Consider the following 12,633-nt stretch of genomic DNA (forward strand, 5'->3'; position numbering starts at 1 on the left):
CCTGCAATTACTGCAAGTTCAAATCTCACCAGGCTCAAGGTTGACTCAGCTTTCCATCCTTTCGAGGTAGGTAAAATGAGGACCCGGTTTGTGGGGGCAATAAGCTGACTTTGTATAAAAAAAAGAACACCGCTTAGGGGCCCCCCGAAAGCCCTACTAAGCAGGTATATACAAAAGTATGAAGGCTATTGCTTAATGCATTGTAAGCCACCCTGAGTCTCCGGAAAAGGGCGGCATATAAATCGAACCAATAAATAAATAAATAAATAAATGTTGCTAAGTGAGGCTGTTGTTAAGTGAGTTTTTCTCCAGTTTACTAACTTTGTCACAGTTGTTAAGTGAACCACTGCAGTTGTTAACTTAGTAACAGTTATTAACCAAATCTGGTTTCTCTGATTGACTTTGTTTGTCAGGTAGTTAGAAAAAGGTGTTCATATGACCCCAGGACACTGAAACCGTCATAAATATGAGTCAATTCCCAAACATCTGAATTTTGATCATGTGACCATGGGGATGTTGCAAGGGTTGTGTGAAAAAAATGGTCATAAGTCATTTTTTTCAGTGCTGTTGTAACTTCAAACCGTCACCAAGTAAATGTTGTAAGTCAAGGACTACCCAAATAGAGCTGCTTTCAGATCAGCCATTGGTCCAGCTTAGTTTTTTCTACACCAATGAATATAAAGCATAAATACAATGGTTTTGCTTTTCCCTGCCCCAGAAAACATGAAAACTGCAGCTAAAAATGAGATGAAAATTAAATCCAGTGGGATTCTTATGTGCTTATAAAAAGCTGATTTCCCCACATCTAAAGAATTATTATGAATGTACTGCATACTGTAATCTTTTTTTTTAAAAAAAATTCTTCAACTTGCAAGGGTACAGAAAATTTTCTTCTTGTTAGCAACAGGGACATTTATCAAGAGAAGAATTTTTTTTCAGCTGCCCTGGAGGATTTTGGATAATGTCTATAAAGGATGGCAGTCACAAGGAAGGAAGGAAAATATAATTTGAACGCAAAAGGATGCTTGTATCTTTATAGGCTCATTTTGATAACAGGATCAAGGAACATCAAGTAATCAATGACAAAACAACTGATTTTTTTTTTTTTTAGAGAGAGAGAGATTTAATTATTTTCTTGAGGGAGTAAGTGGAGGGGGGGAGTGAGGGGTTTACGGGTTCTTACATCATGAAATGTAAAAGTTGTAAGCCAGCTGAAGTCACCCCGAGTTGGGCAGCCGTATAGATTCATTTAATAAATACAGGTAGCTGACTTACAACCACAATTGAGCCCAACATTTCTGTGGTGAAGTGAGATGTTTAAGTGAATTTTGCTCCATTTTACAACCTTGTTAGGTGAATCACTGCAGTTGTTAGCTTAAGTCACATTGTTGTTAAGTGAATCTGGCTTCCCCCTTCACTTTTGCTTGTCAGAAGGTGGCAAAAGGGGATTACATGTCCCCGGGACACTGCGACCGTCATAAATATGAATCAGTTGCCAAGCGCCTGAATTTTGTTCACGTAACCATGGGGGGGGGGGATGCTGCGATGGTTTAAGTGTGAAAAAATGGTTGTCTTTTTTTTCCAGTGCTGTTGTAGCTTCCAACGGTCACTAAACAAATGGCTGTAAGTCGAGGACTATCCATACATCAACAGCTGAAGATACTTGTAACGTCCCATGTGTTATTATTAAAAGATGAGATGAGACCAGCAGGACAATGCTTAGGTCCTTATGGCCTTTCTTAGTGGTCAAATACCACTTCTACCGACCAGCTGTTTCCTCCCGGCAACCAAGGAGAAGAAATTATAGAATGACAAAGAGTTGGAAGGGACCTTGGAGGTCTTCTAGTCCAACTCCCTGTTCAGGCAGGAGACCTTACACCACTTCAGACAAATGGCTATCCAACATCTTCTTAATAACTTCCAGTGTTGGAGCATTCACAGCTTCTGGAGGCAAGTTGTTCCACTGATTAATTGTTCTAACTGTCAGGAAATTTCTCTTTAGTTCTAGGTTGCTTCTCTCCTTGATTAGCTTCCATCCATTCTTGACCTGCTTTCAGGTGTTTGGATAAAAACACGTGAAGGCAGGACAAGCTTCTTTGTGGCAGGCCCTTAGATATTGGAACACTGCTATCGTATCATCCCTTAGTCCTTCTTTTCATTAAACTATTTAATTCACCCCAGTTCTTCTTTTCATCAGACTAGGCATACCCAGTTCCAGCAAAGGTTCATGTTTTAGCCTCCAGTCCCCTAATCATCTTTGCTGCTCTTCTCTGCACTCTTTCTAGAGTCTCCACATCCGTTTTACATCGTTTTATAGTCCCACCCGTCTATTTTCCAAGTGACAAAAGCTATGAGGCTGTACAGGCTGTCCTCGACTTATAACCATTCGCTTAATGACTGTTAAAATTTACAACGCCTCTGAAAAAGTGTCTTATGACCCAGAGGTGGGTTTCAGCTGGTTCTGACCAGTTCTGGAGAACCGGTAGCGGAAATTTTGAGTAGTTTGGAGAACCGGTAGTAAAAATTCTGACTGGCCCCGCCACCATCTCTTCTCTGCCTCCCAAAGTCCCAGCTGATTGGGAGGAAATGGGGATTTTGCAATAACCTTCCCCTGGATTGGGGTGGGAATGGAGATTTTACAGTATCCTTCCCCTGCCACACCCACCAAGCCACACCCACCAAGCCATGAACTGGTAGTAAAAAATTTTGAAACCCACCGTTATGACCATACCTCACATGGCAGCATCCCCAGTCACATGGTCAAAATTTAGTTGCTTGGTAACCCACAGGCATTTATGATAGCTGCAGCATCCTGGGATCACATGATCACCATTTGCGGCTTTCCCAGCTGGCTTCTGACAAGCTAAGTCAAGAGGGGAAGCCAGATTTGCTTAGCGGCTGTGAGATTCACTTAACAATCGTAGTTCTACACTTGGCAACCTTGACAAAAAAAAGGTCGTGAAATTGGGCATGACTCACTTAACAACTGTCTTGCTTAGCAATTAAAATTCTGATCATAAGTCGAGGACTAGCTGTGCTTGCACTGAGGGATACTTGGAAGGAGTGGTCCTATCTCTAAGATCCTGGCATGGAGGGTTTCTTGTGTGCATCCACTCCCAACCTTGGCAGGTAAGAAAGTCCATTTTTTCCCAAACATGCAGAGAGAGATGCTGAGAGTGGTGCGGTGGCCTAGAGGTGGAGCTCTCACCTCCCAATCAGGAGGCTGTGAGTTCGATCCTAGGTAGAGGTAGATATTTCCCTCTCTGGGCACACTGAGAATGTATCTGCTGAACTGTTGTGGCCCGCCAGCAGAGCTGGCAGCAGAGTTGGACAGTGAGGAGGTTGGGGAGGAACATGGGCCGGGGCTGGGGAAACCTCGGACAAGTGCTCTGCGTTGGAGGCAAAGAGGGAGGTAGCTAGACAGCAGTGAGGCAGAGGAACAGCTGGAGCCCGTTCCCAGTGTGGGCATGTGCAGAGCTGCCAAAGACAAGAACTCAGAAAGCAGGGTCGACTTGGGAGTAAAGCCACACCTTGGAGATGATTGGCCCCTTCCATAGGAAACAAAAGAGAAGTGAATGGGGAGGGGGCTTTTGCAGGAAACAATTCATTCGTTCCGTGACTCTGAGAGACTCTGTGCCAAGTTTTGCCTTTTGCCTCGTTTGGAAACAAGTTACATGGCAGCTTGCCAAGTGAGGTAAGGTGTGTTGATAACTATTCCTTTGAAAAACTGTTTGGACAAGCCTTGCTGACTGTGAATGAAAGGAATTCAGTCGTGTAAATAAAAGAGGTTTTGCCGGGACCAAGACTTCCTGCTTTTTAAGGCCTAGGTCAGAACATGAACAAAACTCTGCACTGGCGACAGGAAGGGCATCTGGCCATTAAAACATTCTGCTAGCTCCATTCAGTTGCCCAGACTCCACCCCGCAAGGGATTAGGGGGTCATTAAATGAAGACGATGATACATAGAGAGATGCTGCTTCCCCATGTCTTCTCTATCGAGAACCATGTACACCCATCAATCATTCTTGGGAATTTTGGAAAAAAAAACCAAGCTCATCGTCAGGACATTCAAAAGAGAAAAAAAACCCAACCTTCCTCACATTATTTCTCTAGCTTTATTAACATGTTTGGCGAAAGCCCAACGTATCAACTCTACATCATTAAGATTTAATAAAAATGAAAATAAGCATCGTTTCAGAGCCTACCTGAAAGGAACCACAGTTGTTTTAATGTTGGAAGATCATGGAAGAGAAGAGGTTTGCCTTGGTGGACAGGGCATGTATTTGTACCAAGAAAAAGACTTTTTGGTTCTCCCCCCCCCCCCCCCCCACTTCTCTAACCTTTCTCCTTTGGGACAAACCTGAAAGATTATTAAAATCTACTAATGAGAATCTGGCTAAAGATATGTTTGGTTTTGGCCTCTGGCTTGGGTCTAAGAAGCAATTCAAGCTTCCGCGCTCTTTGAAATGACTAAAGAGTGAGAAAAAGGGGAGCCGATTGTCCTCTAAAAAGAGAAGGTTGGCCGATACGCAATGGCTTTGCATGCTTTCACAAGATTACCTCAGAACTGGGATAAAAGTGACACCCCCACAGAGAGGTAATACTCTGGGATAATTTGTGCCCCCTTCCAATTTAAAAACAGTTCCCTTTCCTAAATTACTGCAATCCAAATCCTGCTCTTTCGAACGGAAGCTGGAAAGCCTCTCTACTATGTTTGGCAGCTATGAACGCCTCTCTACCTTCCTTATTTCCACCTGTGCTGCTGCTCGCCTGCTACACCCCATCCTGCGATCCTTCCCTGCAGGCCCCGCCATCAACAAGGGACAGCAACCCAGAATTTCTATGTTCATGAGGAAAGAAGCAGGGCTTCAAAAAAAAAACACCCATGAAACCGAGTAAAATGAAGATCACACATTATTTAACAAATGTTTTTAGGCCAATTCCCCGCTTTCTCACAAATGGTTGGGCTATGTATGACTCGGGAACATTTTTCTGACTGTCTCAGTTCCGACTTGCTCCTTCTCTTTCTTTAATGGGGTCACACTTAAAAAAAAAACAAAAAACAACAAGAGGGGGTGAGCTCTGCAACCACATCAAAAAGGTCCAACATCTGTGGGCGGGTAAACAGATGGGAGGCTAAACCTGAAACAGAGTCCTTCTAAATGAAAGAGAGGGACATTTTTTTTTTTAAAATAAACTTGTCACAGTAAACAATCCATCACTGGAGGACCAGGGAGTAGGTGGGAGGTGAGAAGAAACATACTGCTGCATCAATAATAAGGACGCCGAGGGTTGTTCTGGAGAGAGAGAGAGAGAAAAAAAAAAAGATAAAATTCAAATCATGGTAACAGAAGGTCAGCAGAATCTGAGGCTTTAACCCAACACCGTCCTTTTTGAAGTGATCATCACATTGTTTGACATCACATGGGTTTTTTTTTTGTTCCTGGGTTTTTTAACTGGTTGGATGAAGTGATCACGTTTAATCCTTAAGGCTTGGAATGTTGCATCCATTCTGGTGTATCCAAGAAACGTGTGATGAAAGAAGCTACATCCTGGTGAAACATGTGAATCTGGCTGTTCTTTGAATTCAAGGGAGATGCAAAACCAGAATAGGCCGACGTTCTACAGCCAAGGGAACCTGGGCCCCCCACTTCCCACAAGTAAACCGGCCTTGTCAATTGCAAAACTGCATGGTACCTTCACAAGTGCAGTCGTTTGCGGAGTCAGTGATGCTGCAAATCAGCAGTTGGTGGCCAACCTAACTTGAAAGCAATCCAGGAAGGAGTCCCGGCTGTCTTAAACTCTGCTGGTATCCCTCCCATTACCATTTCTCCTGAAAAGGTCTCCCAAAGACCAAGGACTATCCCAATCTCTCTATCCTACTCCTTTATGGTAGATTGAGCACAGACTGTATGGAATTTCATCTCAAATGTGGACCTCTGGGAAAGTGAGGGCACTAATAGAACAAGAAACATAGAGGTAGTCAGTGGCCTGTGATGATTGTAGCTGATTCCGACAATGAGGAGGTTGGTGTGGTGCTGCGCCAGCAGCCTGTGCAGCTGGCACTCAAGTCAGACAATGAGGAGGCTGGAGAAGATGTGGTGCCAGAGGCAGGGATTCAGCCAGGGCCTTCAGAACCTCCAGAAGCTCCTTTAAGTGAAGAGGAAGAAGAGGAGGAGCCTCTTCTCAATGCACGGGTGCGCAGAGCTGCCAAAAGGCAGGAGTGGCTCCTCAGGAGGAGGTCTCCTCGAGAGTAAGGCTTGGGGCTAATTGGCCACTCCCTTAGCCTATTTAAGGAAGGATGACGACTGAAGCAATTTGCAGGGAACAACTTTGTTCACTCTCCTTCGTGTCTGGATTCTCTGCAAATTGCTTCTGGGCTTTCTGCCAACTCTAGTAAGACTGTGATTACCTTATCTCAGAATTCTGGTAGGCTGTTAAGACAGTTTATTAACAGCCTTTGATTGATAAAGACTAAGTTATTTGAGTAAAATAAGGTTTGTATAGAGTTTGTGTGTGCTGCATTCTTTGGGGTCCGTAGCTGGGGCAGAACAGGTAATCAGTAACAGTAACAGAGTTGGAAGGGACCTTGGAGGTATCTAGTCCAACCCCCTGCTCACGCAGGAGATCTGTACTAGGGATTTGAACCACCAAACTGCCGACCTTTCTGATCAACAAGTTCAGTGTGTTAGCCATTGAGCCACCTAGTCAGGCTAGTTAGTCCTTGACTTACAACTATTTGTTTAGTGACTGAAGTTACAACAGAACTGGGAAAAGTGACTTATGACCAGTCCTTGCACTTACAACCACTGCAACATCCCCAGTCACACGATCAAAATTCAGGCACTTGGCAACTGGCATGTATTTATGCATTCCAAGGTCACGTGATCACCATTTGTGACTGCCCCAGCTGGCTTCCGACAGGCAGTCAATGGGGAAAGATGGACTTGCTTAATGAGCATGTAATTCACTTAGTGATTTGTTTAGTAATTATAGCAAAAAAAAAAAAAAAAAAAGTTATAAAATTGGGCACAATTTTCTCACTTAACGCCTGTCTTGCTTAGCAATGGAAATTCCCAGTTGTGGTCGTAAGTTGAGAATGTCAGCTTTCTCCTCGTCCTACGGTTAGGTGAGTTTTGCTACGATTCTACGACTTCTTGCTGTAGCTGTGGAATGAATCACTTCCTTTGTTAAGTTACTCACACGGTTGTTAAAGTGAATCTGGCTTCCCCATTAACTCTGTCAGGTCACAAATGTGATCACATGATCCTGGGACATTGCACCCGTCATAAATAGGAGCCAGTCGCCAAGTGTCCGAATTTTGATCATGTGACTGTGGGGATGTTGCAGTAGTTGTAAGTGCAAGGACTGGTCATAAGTCACTTTTCCCAGTTCTGTTGTAACTTCAGTCACTAAACAAATAGTTGTAAATTAAGGACTGCCTCTATGTTTCTTGTCCTATGCAGCATCCCCATGGCTTTGTGACTGTGGGGATGCTGCAACCATTTTAAGGGTGAAGAATGGCCATAAGCCTCTTTTTTCAGTGCCATTGTAACACTGGTCATTAAACAAATGGTTGTAAATTGAGGATTACCTGGACTCAAGCTTCATTCCAAGAATGAAGAACAGCAGCTGTTCCACAACCTGCTGTTTTTGGTGTTACATTTATAACTGTTGTTTGCATGTTCTATAATACTTTTCTCAACTGCTGCTATTTTTACTGTTCCCACAGTTAACATGGACTCAATGCAGCGTTATGTATGCAAGATTAAATAAAAGCTGAGCTATAGAGAGAGAAAACTGCTCCATGTATTTTTGAAGATTTACGTTTGAAGGATTTTCTCGAATGAGATTTAAATAGGCTAGCAACACCTTGTGCGAGAACAGAATGGAGTTTCTGGAAAAAGAAAAGTTGGGCTAGCTGGTTGGCATCATAAGGGGAAGCCATCTTCCCCCACAACAGATCAATATACTGTATTTTTCGGAGTATAAGACGCACCTTTCCCCCCCCTAAAAGGAGGTGAAAATTTAGGTGCGTCTTATACACCGAATGTAGCCTCACCTACCCACTGCCCCCACCCTTTGGCCTCTGCCCCCCAGCAATTTACTTCCTTGCGGCAAGCATCAAGATGAAACAGCCCTTTGCTGCCTGGGAGCCGATTTTTTCTTGTGCTAATCAAGCTATGCTGAAAACGAAAAAAGCAGGCTATTTGCTGCTTGCTGCAACGAGGCAAAATTGCAGGGAGGCAGAGGCAGATTTCTTTTTCTTGCTTTCCTCACCAAAAAAGGTAGGCGCGTCTTATAGTCCGGAGCGGCTTATACTCTGAAAAATACGGTAGATCCCACTAGCAGGATCTCCTTCCTAAATATTCTTACATGAATTCTTTTTGCAGAGTAAATGGATACAGCATTTTAAGTGATTAACCTTATTTTGACGTTTGGTAAAATAATCCTTACCATAAAGTGCTGCAAAATGTTTTGAATAGAATATAGAATAAAATAGAATATATAGTCAATCAGTGTGTATCAATATAGTCAATAGAATATAGTCAATCCGTTACAGTGAAGCAAACAACCCGTTCAAATAGTTCCTTCAATATTTTTTTTTGCAGTCAAAGGCAACTCAGATCAGGACATCCCAATGAAAACAGTCCGTCCTGGCACTTTCAGGGTAAAATGTCAAGAAATTTTGACATTTTGACGAAATCTTTCGTCAACTCAACTGATCCATTTAAGGGTACACTGTCATAATTTTAAACTGTTTTTAATAGGGTTGCTGATTTTAATTTTATTTCATTGTGATTTGTATTGGAATTTGTCATTTTGTAAGCCGCCTTGAGTCCCCAGGGAGAAAGGCGGCTTATAAATCGCAATAATAAATAAATAAAAATAAAGGAGCCTTGGTAGTACAGTGGTTTAATGCACCCTGTTATTAACACAGCTGCCTGCAATTTACTGCTGGTTCGAATCTCACCAGGCTCAAGGTTGACTCAGCCTTCCATCCTTTCTAAGGTAGGTAAATTGAGGACCCAGTTTGTGGGGGCAATAAGCTGACTTTGTATAAATATACAAAAGTATGAAGGCTATTGCTTAACGCATTGTAAGCCGCCCTGAGTCTCCGGAGAAGGGCGGCATATAAATCAAATTAAAATAAATAAATAAATAAATTAAAAGTTCATGCCTGCCCTGGTAGTGCAGTGGTTAGAATGCAGTAGTGCAGGCTAACTTTGCCAACAGCCTGGAGTTTGATCCTGACCAGTAGTCAAACCTGACTCAGCTCCCTAGTTGCCTGTACCTGCTTTCATCCGCAGCTCTGCCAATCAGTGACGGGAGGAGGGTGGTGAATTCCTAGGTGGGGGAGGGAGGCTATGGAATGCAAGTGATCCGTCTCTTGCTGGAGAGACACCTTATCTAACAAGGCCAAGTGATGAATCTTTTGACCGAAGCAGACAGCTTTTCCCAAAGCAAAAGAACTGAACTCAATTGGTGAACTATGAACTGTGGGTGGCCCGGAGGGGAAAAGGGGAGTTATATATGTGGATTTTCATGGGAAAAACCAGCACTGACTTTGCTTTTGCCGTGGCTAGATGGATTTTTCAATAAAGCTATTCTCTTGATTAATCTAAAGAGCTGGGAGTTTCTTTTGTTGAATGCGCCAAATGGGACGGTTGACATTGGCTCAAGGTTGACTCAGCCTTCCAAGGTCGGTAAAATGAGGACCCAGATTGTTGGGGGCAGTAGGCTGACTTTGTAAACTGCTTAGACAGGGCTGTAAAAGCACTGTGAAGCGGTATATAAGTCTAAGTGCTAGGTTATTTTAAAAAGACTGTTCAAATGTATCCCTAACCTACTTTGGATATAAATCAATTGTATAAGCATAATTTCTGACATGGGAAAAAGGATCCCCGAGGGGTGGGGCTTCTCTCACCAGTGGGTTGGGCCGGAATCTGTAGGCCAACATCATCCTCTTCCGAAAGGCTTCGTACTCGTCATCATCCTTGGACAAATCAGCAGGACGGTCGATTCCAAACCCTGCTCCATCCACGGCCGTCACCCCCCTGGTTAGGAAAGAGCTGCGTTTACTTCTTGTGCATGGATATGAGGAAGCTGCCATAGACCAGACCTTTTAGAACAGGGCGGATTAAAACCACAGAGTCATAGGACAACGGAGGCCTTCTAGTCCAACCCCTTTCCAAGGTAGGGGTCCTTATATCTTATTACAGGTAGTCCTTGATTTACAACCACAGCAGAGCCCAACATTTCCATTGCTAAGCGAGACGCTTGTTAAGGGACTTTTGTTCCGTTTTACAACCTTTCTTGCCTCAGTTGTTAAGTGAATCACCGCAGCTGTTAAGTGAGTAACACAGTTGTTAAGTGAACCTGGCTTCCCCACTGACTTTGCCCTGTCATGTGACCCTGGGATCCTGCAACCGTCATAAATATGAGTCAGTTGCCAAGAGTTTGAATTCTGATTGTGTGACCATGGGGATACCGCTATGGTATCAAAATTCAAACTTTTGGCAACTGACTCATATTTATGACGGTTGCAGGATCCTTGGGTCACATGACCCTCTTTTGCAACCTGACAAGGCAAAGTCAGTGGTACTAAAATTGGGTTCCTATGTGTGGTGACCCACTTAATGACAGGCAATTTGTTGACCATTATTCTGGGCTCAATTACAGTCATAAATCAAGGACTACCTGCAAATATATTTAATTTTTTTCCCCTACACTGGGACACCTTGCTACCAAACCAAAACTTATGACTGCCAGATCCATCCCAATCATGATCCAGTCTTCCCTCACCCTTTAAAAAGAAAAAAAAGAGAGCATTCATAGCGACTCTGGTATGAGAAGGGATTAGCAGGTCATCAGCAGGTTAGCAGGTGGTGACCCTTTGAGAGCTATATGCAACATAATTTCATTTTAATGTATGTTGATTAGTGTACATTTAAAGTGACAATGAAGTTATCATCTAATTCATTCTATTCTATTCTATTCTATTCTATTCTATTCTATTCTATTCTATTCTATTCTATTCTATTCTATTCTATTCTATTCTATTCTTTTTGGTGCCTTGGTGGCGCAGTAGACTAAAAGCGCTGTTAAGTAACACCAGCTGCCTGCAATTACTGCAAGTTCAAATCTCACCAGGCTCAAGGTTGACTCAGCCTTCCATCCTTTCGAGGTAGATAAAATGAGGACCCGGTTTGTGGGGGCAATAAGCTGACTTTGTATAAAAAAAAGAACACCGCTTAGGGGCCCCCCAAAAGCCCTATTAAGCAGGTATATACAAAAGTATGAAGGCTATTGCTTAATGCATTGTAAGCTGCCCTGAGTCTCCGGAGAAGGACGGCATATAAATCGAACCAATAAATAAATATTCTATTCTATTCTATTCTATTCTATTCTATTCTATTCTATTCTATTCTATTCTATTCTATTCTATTTATTTCTATTCTATTCTATTTATTTCTATTCTAATTCATTCTCCCCTCCTCTATTCTATTCTCCCCTATTCTATTCTATTCTATTCTATTCTATTCTTTCTATTCTAATTCATTCTCCCCTCTATTCTATTCTATTCTATTCTATTCTATTCTATTCTATTCTATTCTATTCTATTTATTTCTATTCTAATTCATTCTCCCCTCCTCTATTCTATTCTATTCTATTCTATTCTATTCTATTCTATTCTATTCTATTCTATTCTAATTAAATTCTAAATTCTAAATTCTAAATTCTAAATTCTAAATTCTAAATTCTAAATTCTAAATTCTAAATTCTAAATTCTAAATTCTAATTCCATTCCACTCCTTCCAAGCAGATTATCTAGAACAGGGGTGTCAAACTTACCTCGTCACAGCGGTGTCACGTGACGTATTGACACTTTCCCCACCCCTTTGCAAAACTGGGCATGGGCGTGGCCAGCACGTGACGCATCCGGCCCGCGGGCCAGGAATTTGACAGCCCTGATCTAGAATGACCACTGATAGGCAGACTCATGGCAGTGCACACGGCCTCTGACTCCTTCCTGTCTGTTCACAGAAGGAAGCCAACATTCCTCCCTGTGACAATGTCATTGAGTCTGGCCACATGAATACAGGGATGAAAAAAAAAAGAAGAGATGCTTGTTTTGGTCTTCCCTCTGCAGCTTCTCCTCTCTAATATCTGCTGAAACATCCCTGATTCTCATCTGTCTGTAACCAAACATCTGAAAAGCAAATTATTCTAAACAATGTGGACTTCAAACTGCTAAGCCAGTATGTCATATCAGAAAGAACATACTGGTGATGTTATATAAAAGGTAGACTTTATTCTATCAATTTTATAACTATCTTCTTTCTACACTGATGTTCTAAATATTTTGGGTTTAGTTTTCTAACTTGTTCGCTGCTCTGTGAGTTTTTCAGCAGAGGAAAATGGAAGGAATCCCCCCCCCCCAAAAATCAAGAAATAACAAAAGAAGGATCAGACACCTACTTGTTAACAGGAGCTTTGATACCCTGACCGTCAGATCCCAGACCATCACCTTCCTTCCAGCCCATTTTCATCAGCATCTGGTAACCTATGTTTTCCACAGTCAGTTTAAATTCTTTGTATTCGGAGTAGTCAGGCTCACGGCCTTCCTGT

General features: G+C 42.5%; 1 protein-coding gene across 3 annotated transcripts in view; it reads right to left on the reverse strand.

Annotated features, from left to right (window-relative positions):
* Nucleotides 1–4,096: 4,096 nt before the first annotated feature.
* SUGP1 (SURP and G-patch domain containing 1) overlaps nucleotides 4,097–12,633 on the reverse strand; it is a 31,340-nt gene continuing 22,803 nt past the window's right edge. For all 3 annotated transcript variants that reach the window (XM_087893874.1, XM_087893873.1, XM_087893879.1), the window contains exons 12-14: nucleotides 12,484–12,629; nucleotides 9,929–10,058; nucleotides 4,097–5,297 (exon numbers count right to left, since the gene is read on the reverse strand). In XM_087893874.1, the coding sequence (XP_087750000.1) occupies nucleotides 5,271–5,297; nucleotides 9,929–10,058; nucleotides 12,484–12,629 (303 nt within the window). In that variant the 3' untranslated portion in view covers nucleotides 4,097–5,270. The remainder of the gene's footprint in view (nucleotides 5,298–9,928; nucleotides 10,059–12,483; nucleotides 12,630–12,633) is intronic.

Source organism: Pantherophis guttatus, chromosome 1 (assembly GCF_059756535.1).
Source record: "Pantherophis guttatus breed Tessera chromosome 1, ASM5975653v1, whole genome shotgun sequence".
Lineage (NCBI taxonomy): Eukaryota > Metazoa > Chordata > Lepidosauria > Squamata > Colubridae > Pantherophis > Pantherophis guttatus.